General features: G+C 38.4%; 1 protein-coding gene across 1 annotated transcript; it reads left to right on the top strand.

The window, feature by feature from the left end:
* Window positions 1-11,289: 11,289 nt before the first annotated feature.
* LOC126628067 (linamarin synthase 2-like) lies at window positions 11,290-13,799 on the top strand. The gene is made up of 2 exons (XM_050297654.1): window positions 11,290-11,883; window positions 12,681-13,799. Exons 1-2 carry the CDS (start codon window positions 11,367-11,369, stop codon window positions 13,604-13,606), a joined length of 1,443 nt encoding a protein of 480 aa, XP_050153611.1. The 5' UTR covers window positions 11,290-11,366; the 3' UTR covers window positions 13,607-13,799.
* The last annotated feature ends 11,013 nt before the right edge of the window (window positions 13,800-24,812 follow it).

Here is a 24,812-nt window from a genome sequence, read left to right as displayed (position 1 = left end):
TTGATTCGGGTCTTTAAATCAAATAGCACCACCCATTATTTTTGGCAAATTCCATATCCCTCATTGGAATTCGAGAGTTTTGGAGGAAACTCTTAGTAGGGTATGGGAGGCTCACTATTACCAAGCCCACCTCAGAATTATATCATGTTGGCTAGCGTTAATAATAATGAGAGAGTACGCTTACTCATTTGCATCTCTTGCAAGTACCCATCTAATTTGGCCTCTAGAGAATGATGCCTCAGAATTATATCATGTTGGCGTCATTGCACTTAGTTAAGTCATTCCCACCATGCCTAGTTCGTGTAGGGGTTCAAGCATAGCCTCAGAATTATATCATGTTGGCTAAACTCGTTGCCTACCTCACTTCATCATGTATGCATATAGAACTCCTCCGAGTGTAAGCACGCACTTTGTACTCCCCTATTATAGGGTGAAGCCGGTGTACGAGTCACAAACATCGGAGCCTACCACGGTGGAAGGCCACGAAAGAGTGTTCAAAGTACTTTCACGCTTGTCAACTTAATAATGGTTTGGTTGAGGGTTTTAGGTCTCATCACATATAAATATTCATTTTAATCTATATTAAAACAATTTTGGTCCTATTACAACTATTGGTCCATATGATTGTTTTTAGTTGTATATAATACTTCCACTATGCTTATAAAACGTTTTTAAAGCAAGAGTATATGATACTACTAACATAACCTTTGCATTCATTTGATGGACTATATAGTTGCCTTAGGGCCTTAGGATGACTATGAACCATTGTTTAGATTCAACACGAGCCTTGTGTTGAATCTCGGTCTAGGGATGGAGATTGATTTTAGTTACGCGTTTAATCACATTAAGGCGTGTTGTCTTAGGGGCGTTGGACCCAACTACTTCATTTTCATGCATATCAAATAAAGCAAGAAAGAAGTACTTCAAAGTAAAGGTGAGCTTATGCTCATTACAATATTTGCATAAAACAAATTACCTTAAAGTAAAGAAGGGCTTATGCCCTTTCACAACATTTGATCAAATCAAATTACAACCAAAATCTAATCTACACATTCCCATGGTTCAAACAAATTTGAAACGGCCTTTCACATAGCTCAATTATATTAGGCTTAGGTTCATAATCATCCTTTAATTAATTAACTCTTTAACTAATTAAATTGAATGCAACATTTTCATTTGGTTTTTGTATCCATAAAATTGATTTAAATGGAGCTAAATGAAATGAAAATCCAATTCTCATTTAAAGAGACAAAACAATTTTGTTCTCAAACTATTTGGGCCATCATGCAATAACCACAACTTTTTGGGCAATATTGCGAAAACATAAACTTTTGGGGTCACTTTGTAAAAACACGAAAGTCCACTACTTCATGTAATTACACTAGAACCCAAAATTTAAACAATGTAAAAACTTCATTAAAGGAGCAAAACAATTTGTCCTTTAGCGTTTTTGAACCTAAACGTAAAAACGTAATCTTTTGGGCCAAAGTGCAAATACACAAAAGTATCAAAACTTTATGTAATTGCATAAAATGCCCCAAAAGTACCCCCACTAGGGGGTGGCCGGTTTTGGAAGAAGAAATGGAGTGATGTGTGTGTTGATTTGTGAGTTTTGACATAAAGCAATCAAGTGGTGCAAGTGGTGTGTGTGAAAGGAAATTAATCCTTACACACCCACCAATATCTCTTACACCATTTAAACAAATATCTAAAACATTTAAACATTTGAAAATCATAAAACATAAACTTTATGAAATAAATCAAAACTTTGAATCAAAACACAAAACGTTTTGTTCTTGGCAAAACTGTCAAGAACAATGAAGAACATTCATGAAAAACTCAAAAATTTCCATGAACATTTTTCACCCAAAAACATTCCAAAAACATTCAAACTTTAGGGAAATAACATATAACCAAACTAGGGTACATAGGGGTTCCAAAAGTTACTTGAAAACACTTTTAACAAGTCAAACAAGAACCCAAAATTTCACCCTATGTATTTGGCCGAAAATCCCCAAAATCATGGCACCAAATTTTAGCTCCAATATTCATGCTCATAAGAACTACATCTACAACATTTGAGATGGCAAATTTTCTAACAAAATTTACATTCAAAGAAACAAGAATAAAGCTTGTAACAATTACAACTTTTAAATCACAAACTATGAACTACAAAACCCAAAAGGATTCACCAACTACTACACCTAGGCTCTGATACCACTTGAAGGAAGATTTTGTTAAAACATGTTCATTTGAGCAACATCATATAACATGCAATTAACAATTAAAGGCGGAATCATGCTTGCATGCACTCAAAAACAAAACATTAACCAAGAAATTCAAAGCCTAGTAGATTGATGAACCAAAACTCAACTCAAAACAAAGTGAGTTGAAATCATACCTTTGTAGATTCCTCTTTGCATAAGCAAAGACTAATCACCCAAAGAGAGGGTCTTCATTCCTTGCATCTAAAATCTATGGATTTGGATGGATGAAAAGGTTTCTCCAAGTTCCCAAAATTGAGAACCTCTAAGTATCTTCACCAAGGTTAGATTGGAGAAGAAATGAGTGACCTTGGAGTAGTAGTATGGCTAGATACCCCCTCCAAGGGGCCGGCCTCTTTAGAGAGAAAATGAGAGACAAGTTCTCACCAATTTTCTCCAAAATAAACCCTAAATGAATTTTGGCTATAAAGTCATATTTATACCTTTATTCATTTAAGTGGCAAACTTGTAATTAAAGCAAGTTCACTACCCTTCCTCTAAATGGCCGGCCATGGGGTTTTGTTTGGGCTTTTGGGCCTTTGTGAATTAAGTTGTCATACAACTTAAGTCAATGGACTTGACGTTCGAAGCCCATTAGGCCTTGAGGCCCAAAACTATCCCGAGGTCTTTAACGAACTTATTCGTTTGATTAATTAACATATTAATTAATCCTTGCCATAAATAATTAAACCATTTAATTATTCTTACTCATCTCCATTGTTTCTTCAATCTCCACCTTACACGGTGTACGATCCATTAGGTTCCTTTTAGCGAGGCAGTGGGCGATTAAAACCATTTTACATCGATTGTGAATTGAAACTTACTTTCAATTCTCCCTTTAGTGATTACACACGTTTCACAAACCATGAGTGACACCTAGCAGTATATCATGGCTACCCAAGCTAATCAGAAGAGGTGGAGAGCCTATTCAGTTTAGGATTACAAATGCAATACGGTCTTTCTCTAATACAATACTCTTGACCACATTGTTTGGTTTCATAGTTTATTTATTCATGTCTACTATCCAATGTGATTCGTGTGCTTATATGATTACATTGAATGTGATTTGGAATGCTTTCCTAAATCTCATTCATACTTTGGCCAGAGGTTCTAAATCATATCATAGAGTATTCTCCCTCAAACGATTTGAAGGTTAGAGATCCCTTGTTGCGCATTCACTTGTCTCCATGACTAAGTGGCTTAACCCCAACGATGCCGTGGACACCCCGATGGGGTGACTTTGACATAATCAAAGATCAAGGACTTAACCACAAGACAACTGTGATGCCTCAGGTAAAAGGACTACTTTGCATTATCCCAACCATGAGTTCTCATGTGACATGAATATGAGAACTCTTCGTTGATCGTGTTCAGTGAACTCATTCTCTATTGAGCACCTACGTACTTGTCTTGATGTCACACACACCAATGACTCAAGACTAGTCATTCTCCCTGAAAGAAGACATAGCACGTACTGATCTTAACGGACTGTCAATGCCCAATTGGCAATCCTATGATCAGGAACGTTTAGGATGTGTCTACGAAAGAATGGTCTCATGAATCTAACTTCTTTAGATCGTATTCTCCCAATCACATATTCCTTAGACTTATCGTTTAAGCATATAACATTTATATGAGACGGCTTAAAACAATAATCTATGCCCTTGATATTAAACTAGATTAGTTTAACATGTGAAATGTCCGTAAAGTATCATCATATGATTGGTTTTAGGGCACATTTCCAACATCTTCTCGCTTAACTTCGGAGTTCCTATGGAACTCGAAGCCAGTGAGCTCCCAAAAGGCCTCGTGCTAGGTAAGGATAGGAATATACATTTAAGGATCACTCCCCTGGGCGATGTGGGATGTCACAATCCACCCCCTTAAGGGCCGACGTCTTTGTTGGCACACTTCCGGCCAGGGATTGCCTCTGATACCAATTGTCACATCCCGGCCCGGGGCGGACCACTTCCCCGGCATGCTCCATCACCGTAGCATGATATTGTCTGCTTTAGGCCCCGACTATGCCCTCACGGTTTTTGTTTTTAGGAACTCACGAGCAACTTCCCAGTGGGTCACCCATCTTGGGAGTGCTCTAGCCTCCTTCTCACTTAACTTCAGAGTTCCTACTGAACCCGAAGCCAGTGAGCTCCCAAAAGGCCTCATGCTAGGTAAGAATAGGAATATACATTTAAGGATCACTCCCCTGGGCAATGTGGGATATCACAATGTGATTGTAAGATCCCACATCGCCCAGGAGAGTGATCCTTATATGTATATTCCCATCCCTACCTAGCACAAGGCTTTTTGGGAGCTCACTGGCTTCGGGTTCCTTAGGAACTTCGAAGTTAAGCCAGAAGGAGGCCAGAGCATTACCAAGATGGGTGACCCACTGGGAAGTTGCTCGTGAGTTCCCAGAAACAAAACCGTGAGGGCGTGGTCGGGGCCCAAAGCGGACAATATCGTGCTATGGTGATGTAGCTGGCCCGGGAAGTGGTTCGCCCCGGGCCGGGATGTGACAAAATGGTATCAAAGCCAATCCTTGGCCGGAAGTGTGCCGACGAGGACGTCGGGCCCCTAAGGGGGGTGGATTGTAAGATCCCACATCGCCCAGAGAAGTGATCCTTATATGTATATTCCTATCCCTACCTAGCACGAGGCCTTTTAGGAGCTCACTGGCTTCGGGTTCCGTAGGAACTCTGAAGTAAGCGAGAAGAAGGCCAGAGCACTCCTAAGATGGGTGACCCACTGGGAAGTTGCTCGTGAGTTCCCAGAAACAAAACCGTGAGGGCGTGGTCGGGGCCCAAAGCGGACAATATCGTGCTATAGTGGTGGAGCGGGCCCAAGAAGTGGTCCGCCCCGGGCCGGGATGTGACATATATATATATATATATATATATATATATTCCATTTCTGGGAAAGTTATACATGTTTTACAGCGAGGGGTTAGAGCATTTGATAAATGAAATGCTTTTGAAAGGCTTTGTTTTTGCCCACTCACACTTTCTGTTTTGCGCACCTCCAGGTTTTAGATAAGCTTGTTTGTTGGTGGCTCACGAGGATTGATTGGAGGTTCTAACAGACTATCACAAATGTAGGGCATCTTTGGGTGTTGTTTAATTCGTACTTGTTTTCTGGACTGAACTTAGGCTACTTACGCTCTGATTATGTATTCACACATATTCTAGAACTTGTCTTAACTAGTACTCTTATGAGTTGGTTTTCATTTATTCATATTCTCTATTATCATTATTGCTTATGCACTGTGCACATAGCTACGTCACCCTTACATGACGGCCAACATGCCCTGATTCGGGTCGGGGTGTGTTAGAACGTGTGGGAAAATTTACAAATGAACGAAGAAAATTAGAAATGTTGAATGGGAGAGTCTTCTTCGAGCGTGTGAATCAAACTCTCAATGAAAGCACCAATTTGTGGATGCAAATTTCCGCATTTTTCTCCTTTAACGAAAATGTACTTAGAAAACAATATCACCTAAGATCAAGGCCAAGAGCCTTACACGCCCACAATGAATGGAGGGACTTTGGCCGAAGAATCTCCGATGCCAAAGTTAGAATTTGAGAGTAAGTGTTTAGAGAATTTTTGGGAGAGGATTGGACTTAGGTTTTTGGAGAAATGTGGGGCTATATATAGGGGTGTGGCTGGCCCTATTTGGAGAAATAGGGACCGGCCACTTATGGTGGAATTCTTGCTTTAATTGCAAGATATTATGTCAAATAATATCTTGCAATTAATTTGGTAATTAATCCCAATTTGAAAAAAAATAATTGGGAGTTACCTTGTGGGTGAGGATTTGATGAGGAGTGATAAGAGAGTTTTGAAAAAAATACCATTTTGATCACCCTTGACCTCGATTGAGCCGTTATCATCTGTTGCATGCATGTGGGAATCCCGATGTGCATCAAGGGTAATTTTATCTTTTTCACCCACAAGTTCATGTGTCGCCTCCATAATTTTCTTGATTATTTTTGGCTCCATAGTTGTGAATAAGGGAATGATTGCGAATTCTGGTTTTATGTATGAAATTTCTTACTATATATATAACATTTTTGCTTATGCTCTCTATTTACTTTGGTTTCTTATTGCACCGTACGTGGTGATGATAGTGGCATCTCTTAGAATTGTCAACAAAACTTTCTCTCAATTACGTATTGAACCTTTTCCTTTTTTAACTATTTTTTAGATTGTCTTTAACCATGTGCCACAAATTTGGACTCCAAATCAGTAAATGTAGGCTCCATGCTTGTCATATCATCATTTAACGACTAATTTAATAGATTGATTAATGGTTGTTTGACATTTACATAAAATAATAAGATAATGTATGAAATTGCAATTGAACACAAATCTAAGGGGACAAAATGTAATATACCCAAAAAAGAAAAAAGGCCTAACAAGTAGGTCCTTGATTGTTGGGATCTTTGCAATTGCAACAAAAAAGTCATGCAATTGTTAGATTGTTAGTTTTTGTTTTGTTTTGTTTTGTTTTGCTTTTTTGTTTTTTGTTTTTAACAAATGATAGCGTTAATATATTAAATTGCTAATTGTTAGGAGGAGGGGATCGGTGGAGATTTTAAACTTGCAATTAAGTGTATAGGCTTGATTGTTTTCCGGCACTGCAATAAAGCACCATCTGCATTGTCATATTGTTAGTTGGTGTATGGTGTATTTACCTTTGTTGCTTGTGTATTTGCTCCTCTAAATAAAATAAGTAGGCTTGTTTTTGTCTGTAATGTTTTTGCATGATAATTGAGCCGTCCTTAAATTCTGTTTTAATAACCATTTCAAATTTGAAATTTCACATTTCAGAATTTTAGTCATTAGTTTTTTTATTTAAAAAGTGAAAATTAAAATATTTTTTAGTGAAATTGAAAACCAAAATTAAGTTAACATTAAAAATCTGAAGTAGCTTACAATTTTTGGTTTGACAACTGAAAATAATTATCAAACAATTTCTTAAATATTTGATTTCAATTTTCAAAAAAATATAAAAATGATTATGAAACGACTTTAGCATTTTTTACTTTTTTTATTTTTTGGTACTTGTTCTCTGTATGCTGTTGAGTGATTTTGAATGATTAAAGCTCTTTGCTTTGTAAGCACTATCATTCTACTAGTGGTGATTGATAGGTTAAGTTACATTTTCTCATTGGCTGTATTCATTAATTTCTTGGATATAAAAAAACAAAAGTGAAAAGCGACACGCCAATCATGCTATACGTGTAGAGTACTAGGCCGTTGGTGAGGATGTTCCTATCAGTGCTGGTAATGAATATTGATTGGGATCTTATGACACACCCTGACCTAAATCGAGGCATGCTGGCCGTCACGTGAAGGTAATGTAGTCATGTGCACAGTGCGAAAGCAATAGAGATATAAAGAATTACTGATTAACAAAAACCAAATCAACTAGAGTACTAGCTAAGATAGAGTGCTAGAGCAAGATTAAGTGTGAAATACACAACCAAAGCATAAAATCCTAGATGCAGTCAAGCAGGATAAGTACTAATCATACAACACCATAGGGTGATCCTACATGGTGATGTTCTATCAGAACCCCCGTTAGAATCCTCGTGATCCATCAAAGCACTTCTACTTAAAACCTGGAGGGGCGCAAAACAGAAAGTGTGAGTGGGCAAAAACAAAGCTTTTCAAAATCATTTCATTTCTCAAAAGTTCTAACCTCTAGCCGTAAAACCTGTATAATTTTCCCAGAAAAATAGAGTATGTACATATCTCAAAACTATACTCAAAAAATGATATTCATAAATATGCCATGCCAAGGTATATAAATAAAGTGCCATAAATTACCCAGGTAAAATATAACAACGATAGGTATCACAACAACTAGATATCCCTAACTCAACTGCACGGCTGAGTCCATAGCTCATAATCAATCTCAATCATATCCCATCAAATCAAATCCATTTCCTACACACGAGTCAGAACCACCTAAAGTGGTCTGCATGACAAGACTAGGTGTAAAGTAAATATGCTATAGTTCTACAATCACGTGAAGGCTGTGAGAATAATCATGGGTCACCTATGAGTCGGAGCCACCTAAAGTGGTCTGTACGACAAGCCTGTGCACCTAACTTGGATCTAAGGTGAGCATACGGTGCGGGAGGTGAATATCACGTGAAGGACTATGCCCTAACTCTGGGCGGGAGCACTAACACCGGGGTGTAGGTTTATGAGCTCTCAATACATCACATCATACTTCACATAACTGAAACCATTTCATACCTTTGATTTATGAACTTACCTGGCACTTACCTATGCGCCCGCAACACTAATCATGAATGTATGCCACTACTAATGCATAATTAAAATAGATAGATACTAGCATGGCATTTTCAAAACATACATTCATTTAAACATATTTTCTGGGAAAAATCTCAAGTATATAGGTATATACGGAAAACCAAAAGCCCACTCACTAATATGTCGAAGGGTTGTAGCCCCCGAGCCTCGATTGATGGCGCTCGTCCTCAGGATAGGTTTCACCTATATGCGAAATAACTGAATAAACGTTATTTAAAACATATAACCAAAACTAGGAAATAACTTCTCATACATTGCTGAAATGGGAGGTTTGAATATACCAACGTGATCTACACAACCTCATGAACATCCCCATATTTTTAGAAATAATTTCTGATTTCCCACGCTCCGTCAAACGCCGGCCAAGGCACAGCCAGACAAGCCCCTACGAGCGACCAACCCTGACGGAATCCTTAACTGCCGTTAAGGAATATTCCATTAAAACTAACTTGACGCCGTCAACTTCCGTTAGGAATATTCCGTCAATATTGATGGAATATTCTCCTTTCTTCTCCTGCGAATCGCTGGTCGCCATCGCCGTAGCTGGAAACTGGAAATTCGAAAAACCTTCATAACTTCTTCATTTTTCAACCAAATTTCACAAATTTTATACTAAAATGAAGCTTAAGACAAGTAGAACAAAACCTTACCTTTCAAAAGTCATAAAACCGACGGAACTCGCCGGAAAATCCCTCGATAATCTGGCTAAACCTGCAACTCGCTATTCCCAAGCTTCATGACGTCCAAACCACTTCAATTTTCTTCTCCGAGCTTCGTGAAGACAATCTAAAGCTTTCTATAACTTCAAAACTCTCAGAAAACTACACAATTATGTGTGCATGAACAGTACCTCAAATCAGAGGTTATGGTTTCTCGGGTTTTTCGAGGTTTCACGTCCAAATAATAATATCAATGGGTTCCTGGGCTTGTAGGGAACTTGAAAATGGTCTCCACAACCTTGATCCGTGAAGAAATGGTTTGGTCCAAGGTTTGTCCGTACACTTGTACGGAAAGACTGAAAAAATCCAAGAGAGAGAGAGTCAACGGGAGAAAGAGAGAAAGGGTATGGGTGTTTGTGTGTGTGTGGTCCTAGTTGGTCACAAACCAACAAAACTAAGTCCTTTTTTTTTTTGTTCCCTTAGTTCTAAAAACTTAGGAAAATAATGGATGGATCCAAAACTTAAACACACAATATACACAACACACTTTAACGTCCAAGGGCATATTTGACAATTCACGCCTAAAGATAGAATATTTCGGGACGGGTTGTGACATCTTAGGGGAACTGTTATCAACACTTAAAAAACCTCATTCTACATTCTTCACAAGTGTAATTTTCTTACTAATTATATAAAGTTTGAAGTGCAAAATGAGAATTTTGAAGTACCAATAACAAATTTTATCTTAGCTAATAGCTTTTTTTTTTTTTTTTGAAAACAGTCTTAACTAATAGCTTTTGCGAAAGGGAAGACAAGAAGATAGGACTTTGGAGATGAAGATTTCTTAATTAATTTCTAAACATTTTATAGTATATAAGAGAAAAGTCGAGAGGAGTTTTGACCCTTGAGACTGTTATATTTTTATTAAAGGAAAACTTATTTGGTAATCATTTTTTTTAACATATTTGGTAATCATTATATATTAAAGGAAAACTTAAATTAATATATATATGTTAATTTAAATCAAGCGAAATTCCAAAATATTTACATTCAAGTCCTTTCAGTTTTTATTTTCATTTTTTTCTATCCTCCTTTTTCATTCATCAATTATACGTAACAAAATGTAAAATGCATTTCAGTATCAAAACCTAGTATACGCAGCCTCATAATATGGATGCGGTCGCTCGACTCTTGCAATAACAATGGATCCGATACGAACCCTCATACCAGCCTCAAGGCTCTTTCCTGCTTTGTTCCCCTCAAATCTTGAATTTATTTATTTTTAATCATCAAATACCATTTCTTTTTAACCTTACAAATAGTAAGTTATCAGACTATTTTCTAATTGGACCAATTAGAGAATTTGTGGCTTGATATAAGGATGGCCTACACAACTTTGATTTTCTAGCCAGTTGGTCCGTACATGTGTAAGAGTCCTACTTTCCTAAGGTTCTCATTTTGAAGACATGTGCAAATCAAATACATATTAACTACAAAATTATATTAATTTAGATTCAAAAGCTTACAATATTTGACAATTTAATAAAGCAAAATAAAAAATGAGTTTTCTAATAATTCATGGATTTTAAGTTGATTTTGCTTTATTAAATTGTCAAAAATTTTAAGTTTTAAGATCTAAACAAATATAATCTTGTGAGTAATATGCACTTAGACCTCATAGGTTCTCAAAATGAGGATCCTAGGAGAACAAGACTGCATGTATAAATAGTAAGTTATGAGAAGAGACTATATAACAATGTTGAATGCTCTATAGTCTGCTAAGGTAAAAAATGATAATTCGATTAACAGACTCATCTTAGGATAATTAGACTAACAGAAAAGTGTGAAAAAAATAAATTCCAACAAAAAATAGATTTTTGACAAAAGTTTCTTCTTATGAACTTCGTAAAAGGGGGATGATTTTTACGCACATTTCTTTATTTATGATCATCAAATTGAAGAGTGTGTAATAAGGATAAGTAAGTGGAGAAAAGTGTTACCACACATTTTCGATATATAGGACAAGATCAAGTAAGCTTTCACTACACAAGGCTGAGACTTCAAAACTGAGCTCTTTCCTAGTTTCTGGAAAAGAGAGATGATGAGTTCAGTAGAACAAGCAACTAAAAAACGGCATGCAGTTTTTGTCCCATACCCATCACAAGGCCATGTAACCCCCATGATGCAATTAGCAAAGCTTCTTCACTCAAGGGGCTTCCACATAACCTTTGTCAACACCGAGTTCAACCACAACCGTTTAATCCGTTCAAAAGGTCCTGACTCCGTTAAGGGTCTACCGGACTTTGTGTTCGAGACCATTCCAGACGGGTTGCCTCCTTCGGATAAGGATGGAACCCAAGATATTCCAGATTTAAGTGACTCCGTTAAGAAAACTTGTCTTGGTCCATTTAAAGAGCTGGTGACTAAGATCAATTCCTCATCTGAAGTGCCACAAGTTACTTGCATAGTTGCAGATGGTACCATGACCTTTGGGAGCAAAGCTGCTAGAGAATTAGGCATTCCGGAGGTCACGTTATGGACTGCCTCTGCTTGTGGCTTCATGGGGTACTTGCAATTCAGCGAACTCGTCAAACGTGGCATTATTCCATTCAAAGGTACTCCTTTTAATTTCTAGATCATTTGTCTTTTTACGCTTTCACCGAATATATAATTAATCAATTTATATATATTAACATTTTTGTATGCATAAATTATCATGACACACTTGAGTTAAAATCATAAACTTCCCTTCCAATTACATATTCGTTATTTTGTTTACCCAGGAAGATTTGACTCTCTAGTCTTTCGAGTGTTCCTCTCGTATCTTCTCTGCACTCCAGCATGTCCAAAGGATAAGATAAACCAGATTTGACCCTTTAGTTTTTCGTGTGTCCCCTTTTATGTTCTTGCGTTTCGTTTGATCTATTATCACATCAGATCAGACTACTTATAGAAGCAGTGCAATCTAATAAACAGATTGCCACATAGAGTGTATCAATGGGTTAAATGATGTCCTGCAACCAGCGTTTGTAATTAAAGATGTGTAAGAGAAAGAAATTTGCATTTTGACCTTTTGGATGTGTTAAATGGATTTAGTCTTTTTATTATTATTTTTTTGTTCAGAAATCTTTACCTCTATGTTATTGGGGATGATTAGATCTATTCGTAGTGATCACTTGGTTTTAACAAAATCAGTTTCCACTTTGTAAGAGTCGGTCCTAACGGAATTGAAATAATTGTTGGATTAAATTATCAAGAAATTTTGCACCATGCGCCTATAAAAATATGTGAGTTTTTTTTTTTTATTGAGCAACTGCAAATTAAAGTAGACATTTGAGATCTTCAAATTTACTCTTATAACATCAACATAATTATCTATCATCACACAAGCTTCACCTTCCATGCATTTCAGATGAGAATTTCATGCATGATGGTACGCTCGATACACCAATTGACTGGATCCCAGGCATGGAAAATATTCGGCTCAAGGATATCCCAAGTCACATTAGACTTACTGATCTCAACGGCGTAATGTTTAATTTCATGGGATCCGAAGCACGGAACTGTTTGAACTCTTCTACAATCATCTTCAACACTTTTGACGAATTTGAACACGAAGTTTTAGAGGTAATATTGACAATGTTCCCCAACATTTACACCATTGGCCCCCTTAATTTGCTTGGCAGGCATTTCCCTGAAAGCAAGTCACTTCACTCAAGCTTATGGAAAGAAGACAAAAAATGTTTGGAATGGCTTGATAAAAAGAAACCTAATTCAGTTGTGTACGTAAATTATGGTAGTGTAACGACGATGACAGACCAACATTTGATCGAGTTTGCATGGGGGCTGGCAAATAGCAAGCACCCATTTTTATGGATAGTTAGGGCTGACGTGGTAAAGGGTGACTCATCAATTTTACCCGACGAATTTTTTGAGGAGTTTAAGGATAGGGGTTATATTGCAGGTTGGTGTGCACAGGAGCAAGTGTTAGCTCATCCATCTATTGGGGTTTTCCTAACACATAGTGGTTGGAATTCTACCATTGAAACTATATCTCATGGTGTGCCTGTAATTTGCTGGCCTTTCTTTGCGGACCAGCAAACGAATTGTCGGTACTCATGCACAACTTGGGAGATTGGAATGGAGGTGAGCCCCGACGTGAGGCGCGACGAAATTGAAGCACTTGTTAAGGAAATGCTGGAAGGAAAAGGAGGGATGAAGATGAGGGAAAAGGCAAAGGAATGGAAGAAAAAAGCTGTTGAAGCTACCGATGTTGGAGGATCATCGTACAATAATTTTGAGAGATTGTTTAAGGAGGCACTCCAACTTGGTGAATGACTTGCCACAGAATGAGGAATACTTTTGGTCCCTTTTTCATGAGCTATCAAATATGCTTTTATTGACTTGAGAATTATCTTATTTTCATATTTAGTGTTGCCTTTTAATGTTTATGTTTGCAAACTTGGGTCTCAGTTACTCTTGTTTTTGTAGCCCCTCACAATAAATAAACAACTTTACATGTCAAAGTTCATCCTTGTCTTCTATAGGTCTCTAATTTTCTATCTTCTTGCTTCCTTCTATTTCTCTCGCCTATAATTGATATTGAAAAATATGATGCAATCAGTAACCTCGAATGCATTGGCTTGGTTCCCTTCAAAGGTATTCATTTTCTTGGACAATTTTGTTTTCTACGTGTGTGTAGACACAAGAATTTTAGAAACATGAATCGCAAGTTCAAGCATGCAACCAAATAGTCAAGTTGCTCTACAAGGTGATAAATGGACCCAAGGCATTAACCTCTTGTGGCCTTGGTAGCCTGCCCATTATTCTTGTGGGTCTTTTATAGACTTCTTCAAGAGACCTATAATAGTAGGTCATGACTAACATTACTTAAATGGTTCATCCGATTGTGTTTTGTGGGAGAGGAGGGGACTCTTCTCACACTTTGCTTTTTGTCTTATTGTCTCTATAAAAAATCAATGTAAGATGTTGATGTGGCTTAATCTTAACCGTTCAAGTATAAGGCGAGGGAAGGGGAGCGATTAGGAGGGAAGAGAATCCTCCTCATGTTTTGTGTTGTGCGTTATCCAATGTGTCTTGTGAGGCGCACTAGATTAAGATGACAATAAAGGCCACAAAGTAACATCCTAAGTGTTCAAGTGGCTTGTGGGCGAGGGTTCCACCGCAAGCTATTTTCCATGACGGGCGACGTGTGGTGCAAAGTTGATGTTTGAATAGGCCTACGCATTGGGCTAATCTGTTGGAAAGTTGTCAAATCCATTGCAATGTTGATGGGGTTTGTGTGAAATCTCATCCCTGGATTTCACTATTTAAAATTACGTATTTTCATATTATTAATTTCAATGCGTTTATATTTGATGCGCATAATTTTTTTAGTAAAAGAACGAAATAATGGACTAAATGGAATTTTTGAGCACATATTTGATGCGTATGTATTTTTCTATTTTTCTTTACGTATTTGGATAGTACTCGTCGATATGAGTGCGTGAGTATAAACGGAACGTAATTTGGAGCTATAACGAATGAGTTATTAACGTTTAAAGTCGGGGGCATTTTAGTAAATTTAACCTTCATTTCTAGAAGGCTCTAGCAAAATCTGAAGCAGTGAAGAAGTGACACGTGGATGGCTGTGATGCAGAGTTAAGGAGAGAAATGAGAAAGATGGACGGAAAAAAAAAAAGAAAAAAAAAAGAGAAATGGAAGAGAGAGGTCGGCCAATGAGAGGAAAGGGGTGGGAGAGGGTGCCCAATGAAGGAGAGAGGAGGAAGGGAAATGAGAGAGGTGAGTGGCACACAAAAACCAAACCCTTTCCCCTTGACCCATTACACAGTGACCTGACCCGTATTCCAGTGACTTTTCTTGACGGTTTTCTATCCATTTTTCAGTGACTTACAACCTTTTACCCCTACCAAACAACTCTTTAGCCTTCCCTTTTCCATTTCCACCCAGTTCCTTTAACCTTTGATTTGAAGAGAACGAAACCTGTGGGTTCTGAAGAGGTCAGGGCAAAAATCGCCAATCCTGCCGGTTCCGATCACCACTACCACCATGAACCCACTCTTCCAGAGACCAGGAATAAACCTCAAACAACCTTGGAGGTGGCGGAGCATTGAAGAAGTCGAATCGAAGCACACCCATTTCTAGGGTTTTCGGCAGTCTAAGGGCGATTTCAGACCTTTCCCAGCCGAATTGGACTTCGGCCTAGGTATGAAAATTACTTCACTCATCGAGATCTTCATTTTGGTAAAATTTGGTAGATTTTGGAAATAGTTGAATTTTCCGGAGAGTTAGGTCGGCGGCGTATGGACCGAGATCCCACTTGACCATCCTAGGCTAATTTTGCCCCAATTCTATATTTGACATCCATTTAGTGAAAGTCTAATGTTTTAGTATAGTTTCGTAGTTGATCGCCTATTCGGTCGCCATTTGGTTATTATATGAATTAACGATCCGACCGTTGGATCGGCACCAAACTTTAATACGAAGTATTATGTAATATTTGATGACATTAGGAACTGACGGATCAGGAATCCAACATTTGGATCTTTCCGAATTGTATTTCTAAGTTGTAAAATCAAACGTTGACCACCATTTGAATTTGCGATTGGCGGAGATCCAACCGTTTGATCGTAATGAAATTTTAGTATGTTGTTCTAGAAGCATAAGGAGACTCTTGGGAAGTTACAGATCAGAAATCTGATAAGTGAATCTTCCGGATTAGGTTACTAGGGTTGTGGACCGTACCCTCGATCTTGATCAAAGGTTGACTTTTTAGTCAACTAGCCCGAGTTCTTCTAGGGTGCCACTGAGTTTAGAGTGTTGTTGAGATTCGATGAAGCTTATAAGGCTCAACATGATGATGTGTCTTCCTCGATTGACATGCACATCGACGTACATACTGATGGCATCACATGGTGATATTCTTGTTTCTTTTATGTGATTTGACTTGTGTATTGAACTTGTTGTGGAGTGTGGTTGATTTGTATGTTTGGCCTAATGTAATGAAATGTGAGGGCTAGGGGACCATGAACCCATTGTCATGGGGTTTGTTGCTTCGAGAATTGTTTCACATATCGTATCATTATTTCATTTCTCGTTTCGTTGAGCCGTTCTAATTGTGTACCTTGTGCTTTGTTCCATTTCTTGTTTTGTTGAGCTTTTTTATTTTAAGTATTTGTTTCATGTATTGTTCTTCAAGCGTTGCTATATTTCTTGGACTTTTGCTCAGTTCCGTTGAGTGATCTGGAATTGGGTTTCTGCTGGGTTTAGTTTAATGGTCCAGTTCCCTGCTCCGTCTGGATTTCGTTAAGTGGTTTGGAATCCCTCATGATCTGCGATTCTGTTGAGTGGTCCAGAATCGTATCTAGCTTGGATTTCATTGAGTGGTTTGATATGCATTGTACTTTGTGATTTCGTTGAGTGGTCCAGAATTGTATCCACTCGGATTTCGTTGAGATGTCCGGAATCCTTTCTACTCCGCGATTCCGTTAAGTGGTCCGGGATCGTATCTTGGTTTGGATTTCGTTGAGTGGTCCGGAATCCCACTTGGTGTTTTGGTTCCATTGAGTGTTTCGGAACCTGATGTTGATGGATTTCGTTGAGTGGTTCGAAATCGCATAATTTGACTTGTTGGTTCCTTGGATTCGATTTCAGCTTTAAAGATCTAGGCTTTGGCCCAACTGTGTCACTTTAGCCCTGCATTTTGATGTATTGTATGTGTTATTGATTTGTGTGATTATTGGATGGTGTTGGAAAACATATGTGTGTGTGAATGGCAAGATAACTAGAGAACATTATTGTGCTTTGTCGAATGTTCCTTGATATGTTGCATGCCTGAATCGTGGTATTATGTTGGGACATAGTGGTTTATGTGATGAATGTTCGAGTGTAGTGAATAACAAACTACGAATGGCTTGATCCTTGTTTAGGGTACGTAGGTAGTCTAACAAGGAGGTTAGATGCAACCATAAAGCATACGAAAAATTATTACGCATTTGGATCTCGAGTTGTGCTTTGCCCATAAGCCAGATGCATGGTATGTTTGAGATACGGGTATTTGGTGACGTCACGTGTTGATCTTGGACGTATGTCCGGATCGGGGTGTGACAGTTTGCATGTGACATTTTTAGGTCTTAACACACCTCTACATCATAGTGTCACGTGTCAATCTTGGACGTACGCCGACTCAATTGACGTTCCTAAAATCGGATTCAACTCATACTCAGACAATTCAACTAGGTGGTCTCATAGGTTCATAGGCTACAAGGAAAATGCCAACACTGGCGACTAATTGTTCACTAGGTACTAAAAAAAGGGCAGTAGATCCCCAAGCGAGTTCACTAGCTACATTATTAATGGTAATATCGTCAGGTTTGGGTTTACAGGTTACAGCCAATCCTGATACAGAGCAAACGACAAGCTCAATAATGACAGAGACAACCAAAACAATCTAGCAAACAATTTCAGGAGCTATGGCAACAGAGAAAATGTCGGAGCTGAGATATTCATTGGTTATAGAAAGCCAATGTCTATAAGTCGATGGACTAGAAGTCAGAATCAGAGAGGATTTCGACGACATCGAGAACGATTTGGGAGGGTGGGTGGAGCATCTCCATTTACAACATATCCTTCTGATTTTTTCAACTTTTTTTCTCAAATTGTTTTTAACCATATGGTACAAATTTGGACTCCAAATCAGCAAAATGTGGGATCTGGGGCTTGCCACATCATCATTAAACAACCAATTCAACTGAATGACTAGCGGTTGTATAACATTGAAATGAAATAGTAAGCAAATGTATGAAATTGAAATGTTTTAAAGACATATGAAGTTGCAAAAAGACCACAAACTTGAGGGGGCAAAATGTAATTACTCGAAAAAGAAAAAGGAGTCTAACAAGTAAGTCCTTGATTGTTGGGATCTATTTGTTGCCAAAAAAATAAATAAATGCTACAATTGTCAAATTGTTAGTTCTTATTTTATTATTTTATAAATGATAGAATTAAGGAGATTGGAGACAATTGAACCTACACCAAAGTGCATAGTGCATAGACCTAATTGCTTTTTGCAATACATTAAAGAGCCCCAACTTTGTCAGATTGTTAGCTGATGCATGGTTTATTACCTTTGTTGCTTGCTTGTGTATTTGCTTCTGTAAATAACACTGTTCTAAAAAATCCCCGCCTAGCGCCGCCTAGGTGCTAGGCGGTTGGCCACCGTCCCGATTAATGCCTAGGTGTTTGAAAATTAAGAAATGATACTTAGACCTGCTGAGGCGCTCGCCTAGACCGTCTAGGCACCCGCCTAGCCCGCCCAGACTCGCCTAGGCATCCGCCTAGGTTGCAACTCACTTAGACATAAAATAGATAACTTTCATTTTGCATTTTATTTTTTTAATAAATTGTAAGAGACTTGTTGAATACTTAAATGAACGTACATTATATGCTAGTTCCCCATGTTTTCATTATGTTCCAATACTTCATAATATATATATATATATATATATCATTCTATTTTGTAGTTTATGATGAAATTATATATATTCTAAATATAAAAAAAAACACTTATTTACACAAAATTAATAGATTTACTTAAATTCCCCTAGTCCACCTAGGCGCCCGCCTAGCTGCCTAGGCGCTAGGCCCCAGATCGCCGCCCGACTAACGCCTAATTTCTTTTAGAACCTTGGTAAATAAGACAAGTAGGCTTGTTTCTGTTTGTAATGTTGCTGCATGATGTTGAGATTTCCTTAGATTATGTTTTAGGGTAAATTATAGAAAACTACTTCAACTATAGGTCTAACAACAATCTCATACCTCATGTTTTAAAAGTTACAATGTCATACCTCATCTTACAAATGGTGCAAGATTAAACCTCCATTAAAAATTATGTTAATTTATCTGTTAATTACTGACGTGGCAGACAGAGGTCTCACTCTCTTGGCCAATTGAATTAAAAAATTAATTAAATATTAAAAGATTAAAAATTAATTAAATATTAAAAAAGGGTAAATTACATAGTAGCCCATCAGGTTTGAGGTCTATTACAACCTCATACAACATCTTTAAAACATTTCACTTTCATACCTCACGTACTATTTTATTTCAAAATAATACCTCCGTTACATTTTCCATCCATTGATCCCTTAAGTGCTGACGTGGCTGCCACCTATGTGCCACGTGGTAAAAATAATAATTTTTAATTTTTTTTTTTAAATCTGAATCTTCTTAAAAAAAAAAAAAAAAAACATGAAAACCCAGGGGCTGGAACCCCACCCTTGAATCCCAAAATCGCTCCATTGAATCCCAATTCTCGACTTGGCCCTGTCGAACAGGATAGCTTAGATTGTAAGTTGTACTAGATCGAGATCTTTCCAGCGCCTCATTCCCAATAAAGAAATGAAGATCAACCATCACGCCAGCATTGTGCTGCGCTATCTAGCCGGACTTGAAAGAGGTTCTGGGCGGGTGGATCTGCAGTTGAGATCCAATAGAGGGTGCTAAGCAAATGATCATGGCTTTGAAGAACGCGGGAAAGGAGAGCATGAAGACGAAGTGGAAGCTGGTGGTGCTGATGATGGCGACGCAGACTTGGATCGGAAGCGCAAGTGGTGACTCAACAAACAGCTTGGTAGCTCGCAACAGTTCGTGATTGCGATTGTTGCTCCACTTATTTCAATGACGGACGTAGAAGTTGAAGATTTCAATGGTGGTAGCTCTCATTGACTGCATCATCATCATTGGAGCTTCTACAAATTTTCTCCGATTCGATGCTTTTATTGGCAATCAAACAATGGCGACCACTGACCCGAATCCGAATCCCAAACCCTTTTCAAAGCGAAGGCAAGGCGGCTCCGATTAGCCTTCTGAAAATTTGCCCTCATTCCCAATACTGCATGCTCTTCGAATCTATAAGTCTCCGGATTGCTGAACCAATTTGATTGATGCACAGCTCGGAATCTTGAAAACCCTAAAATTTGATTGAATTTTTGAGCTTTTTTTATGGTGGATTGTCTTTTTCCGTGCTCTTCTATATCTTGAAGGGTTCGAGTTGCAGAGGATAGAAGGGTGGGTGGGGTTGCAGATGAGAGAAGGGAGAAAGGGGGTGGCGGTGAAGAGGAGAAAGGACTCGGGGAAGGTGGGGGTAGGGTAGGGGGTTGCGAGGGAGGTAAGGGTGGGGTGGGATAGTGGTTGGGAGGCTCGGGATGGAGAAGAGGGGTGGGGTTCTAGGTTTTCAAGCTTGGGTTTTTTTTTTTTAAATTAATAAAATTAAAAAAATATTATTTTTGCCACGTGGCACACAGTGGTAGCCACGTTAGCGCTTAACAAATCAATGGATGGAAAATATAACAGAGGTATTATTTTGAAATAAAATAGTACGTGAGGTATGAAAGTGAAATGTTTTAAAGATGTTGTATGAGGTTTTAATAGACCTCAAACCTGATGGACTATTATGTAATTTACCATTAAAAAATTAAAAAATCTCTTCCAATCTTTCTCCCTCCATCTCTCGTTTCTCCCAATCTGTTATTCCCTTGAGCCATTGAATGAAGCCTGACCCTTAGAACCTGCTGACTCACCACTGCAAATCGTCGCACCTGTTTACTACCAAACCACTTGCATCCCTCTATCAATTGCATGACCCACTGCCGCCACACTTGATTTGTGATGCCCACAACCTGCACCGTCGCCAAAACACAGCCAATCTCGAACCACTAGGATCCGCACCTGCTGCTGCTCGACCCATCACAAACCCACACCTGCCTAACCACCTGTTGTCTGCAATTTGTAACCCCTATTTGAAAGACAAACACTATGTGTCTCCTCCGGCGAATCTTAAGGCGCTTCGCTGATCAATCTCAAGATCCACCATCACACATTGATCAATTGATCGATCCCATTTGTCTGATGAAATTCCAAATCCATTTTATTTCATTGATTTAGATTTCGTTTGTTATTGACTAGCGTCGATGGCATTGAATAACGCCATCACCAAGATTGGCATCACGCTGTCGTCTACGTTCGTGGGCTTGGGGGGGGGGTTGGGTTTGCCATTCGACTCAGCAGAAAACCATCGAATAGTTACCTCCGATGAGGTTTCGGTTTGTTCTTCGAGTTCGCCATCGATATGAGGGAGGGAGGGAGGGAGAGAGATGAGAGAGAAAAATTAACATATTTTTTAACAGAGGTCTAACATTACAACAAATTCGTAAGATGAGGAATGACATTGTAATTTTTAAAACATGAGGTATCAGATTATGGTTCGACCCATAGTTAAGGTAGTTTTGTATAATTTACCATATGTTTTAATAACCATTTCAAATTCCAGTTTTTCAGTTTTAATTCAAAAATTAATTATTTTTAGAGAAATTGAAAACTAAAATCAAGTTAATATTCAAAAACTCACAAAAGTAGGTTACAATTTTTGGTTTGACAATTGAAAAATAATTACCGAACAAATTTTCAAATATTTAGTTTTGTTGTGTCTTATTTTAATCTAACAAGGGAGAAAAGGCGCATGGCAGACAAAGAAACAGTGTAGAGAGATGTGTATATAGGGTTGTGTGGAGGATGTGTTATTCTCCCTACGTAATGCCTTTATTTATAGTAATAAGGGAGGGGAGAATCCATCTCCTCCAAGGAATACAAGTCTTAATAGGCAAGAATAACTAGTATCAAATCTAATCTAGGATTTACACAATTACACTTAAAAATAATGTTTATAACACTCCCCCTTGAGTGTGTAAATACTCAAGTAGATTCGGCATCATGTAGAGTTGAAGAAGTCAACTTGTCGGCACTGATTTTGTAATACGATAGTCTCAAAGTAAAGTAGGAACTATGGAACTAAGTCTCACAAAAAAAAACCCAATGGCTATGGTAAAACTTGAGTAGGGACAAAACCCATAGTCTAAGGAAAAATGCATGAGAGAATGCAAAGTCAAATGAAATGTCTACGGGATGTCGTCAAGGATATGATCAACCCAAGGTGGGTGCCTCATCAAAACCTCATTAGGTAGCAAAAACCCAAAGGGAAAGTGCTCCTAATCGTAGGGAAAAAGAGTACATTAAGATCAACCAAGTATACTTCCAGATACTCCCTATGAGTTCGGCACAATTCCAAAGAGAACTAACAATGTTACAACTCAGATTGTTTACGCATACCTATTCTTTGAACAAGCTTCTAAAACGTCGCATTCTGTAATGATTTGGTGAAGAGGTCAATCAGATTGTCTTGTGAACGAATCTACATGACTTCAATTTTCTGATGCTCTTGTTGTTGATGTGAAAAGAAGAACTTCGGCGCAATGTGCTTGAAGTTGTCTCCTTTGATGTAACCGTTCTTAAGCTATTCGATGCATGCTACGTTATCTTCATAGATCGTTGTCAGGACGTCAAGGACGGGGTAAAGACCGCAGGAGTTTCGAATATGTCCTATAACTGCTCTCAGCCAGAAGTATTCCCGCGTAGCTTCGTGAAAGGCAATAATTTTGGCATGGTTAGACAAAGTGGCAACCAAGGTCTGTTTAGTTAACCTCCAAGATATTATGGTGCCTCAAACAGTAAAGACGTAACCTGTTTAAGAGTGCGCTTTGTGCGGGTTAGATAAGTAACTTGCATTGGCATAACAAACAAGATGGAAATCAACTCGAAAATCCGTAGGGATAGAACAAGCCCAGATCTGTAGTACCCTTAAGGTAACAAAATATGTCTTTAACATTAGTCCAATGTCTATGTGTAGGTGCATTACTGTATCTTGCCAAAAGATTAACATTGAATAAGATGGCGGGTCTAGTGCATTGAGCTAAGTAAAATAAAGCGCCTATCGCACTTAGATAAGGAACTTCGGGCTCCAATATCTCTTCATCATCATCTTTCGGACATAAGGGATCTCGTTTTGCATTTAGAAATTGAACAACCATAGGAGTATTCGAAGGCTTTACTTTATCCTCGTTAAAGTGGTGCAACACCTTCTAGGTGTAGTTCGATTGATGTATTAAGATTCCATCGGAACGGTGCTTTATCTCGAGACCAAGACAATATCTAGATCTTTCATCTCAAATTCTGACTTTAGTTGTGCGGCAGTTCTCTCGAGCTCTTTAGAAGTTTGGATGAGGTTCATGTCGTCGACATAAACTGCAACAATTGGAAAACTGGAATGTGACTTCTTAATGAGAGCATGTTCCGAGGTTTGAAAATATTTGATCCAGTCAATGTAAGTCATTCGGAAACTTTCACATAAATTTCTACATCAAGATCCCTATAGAGATACACAGTTACTACGTCCATCAACTGTTTACTCAGTTTTTCGAAAACTACCAAACTGATAAGGTAGCGAAAAGTAATCATATCCATAACGGATGAATAAGTTTCATCATAGTCAATCCCGGTGCGTTGTGAGAAACCTTGCGCAACAAGACGAGCTTTGTAACGCATAATTTCGTTCTTCTCATTACGCTTCCGAACGAAAACCGAATTGTAGCCAACGGGCTTCACATGTAGAGGAGTAAGAGCTACAGGTCCAAACATCTTACATTTCGCAAGCGAATTGAGTTCGTTGCTTGTTTTCAGTTTAACCAATCAGTTCTACGTCAACATTCATCAACGAAGCAGGGTTCAATGTCATCACTCAACATGATCTTATTAGCTACTGCATATGCTAATGCATCTTCGATGATCATCTCATTTCTACACCAAACGTCATCCAAGCTAGCATAATAGACAGAAATATCTCGATTCTCGAGAGGTGGATTCGTCTCATCAAGAAAGTTTCCATAATATAGAATTTCCTCATGAGTTGGATAGAATAAGTATGTGACAATCGAATTCTCGGTAGGCTCAGCAGCCTATACCGTGGGTTTCCTCTTCCAGGGGTGTAAATTGTTTGAACCAAGTGGTCTACCAAGCTTTTATGCAGGGGAAAAGGATTGGCTAGCCGCTAATGTATATGGATCGGCCAAAGTGGCATCCTGAGCCTCTAGAAGAAAAGTCTCAGGCACATTTGCAGCTAGAATATGTGATCTTGTCACTTACGCTAGGTTTGTGAAAACATCTGACATGCTATAAGCTACGCTATGAGATCTAATATGCGTTGCACTTCAGTATCAGATTGTGTGGCAATCTAAATGAGTCAAAAGTGGGAGTCATCCACGATAATTCGCGTAATCCTTAAGGAACAGTAATGCTCTTATATTTCTTTAACGACGAGAAGATTGTCTCATATAAGTAACAATCTGCAAAACGAGAGGCAAAATGATCACCTGTCAAAGGTTCTAAATCTTAAATAATTGAAGGAGAATCATATTCGACATAGATTCTCATCTTTCGATGAGGCCTCATTTGTGTACGTAAGGGCGGCAAAATCGACACATAGACCGCACAACCAAAAATGCGCATATGCAATATGTCTGGTTCATATCTGATAACCAACTGAATGACATTACATGGTTAGGTTGCGACAGGCCTCAAGCGGACCAACATGGTTGCGGGCAATATTGCATGACCCCAAGCAGCAATCAGGAGC

This window comes from Malus sylvestris, chromosome 1 (assembly GCF_916048215.2).
Source record: "Malus sylvestris chromosome 1, drMalSylv7.2, whole genome shotgun sequence".
Lineage (NCBI taxonomy): Eukaryota > Viridiplantae > Streptophyta > Magnoliopsida > Rosales > Rosaceae > Malus > Malus sylvestris.
This window is presented reverse-complemented; position numbering and strand designations above follow the sequence as displayed.

What these genes read in the sequence shown, in the direction of transcription:
- LOC126628067 (XM_050297654.1), top strand. Translation starts at nt 11,367, where the DNA reads ATGATGAGTTCAGTAGAACAAGCAACTAAAAAACGGCATGCAGTTTTT. An exon ending in TGGCATTATTCCATTCAAAG is followed by an intron (nt 11,884 to 12,680) that starts GTACTCCTTTTA and finishes CATGCATTTCAG; the next exon opens with ATGAGAATTTCATGCATGAT.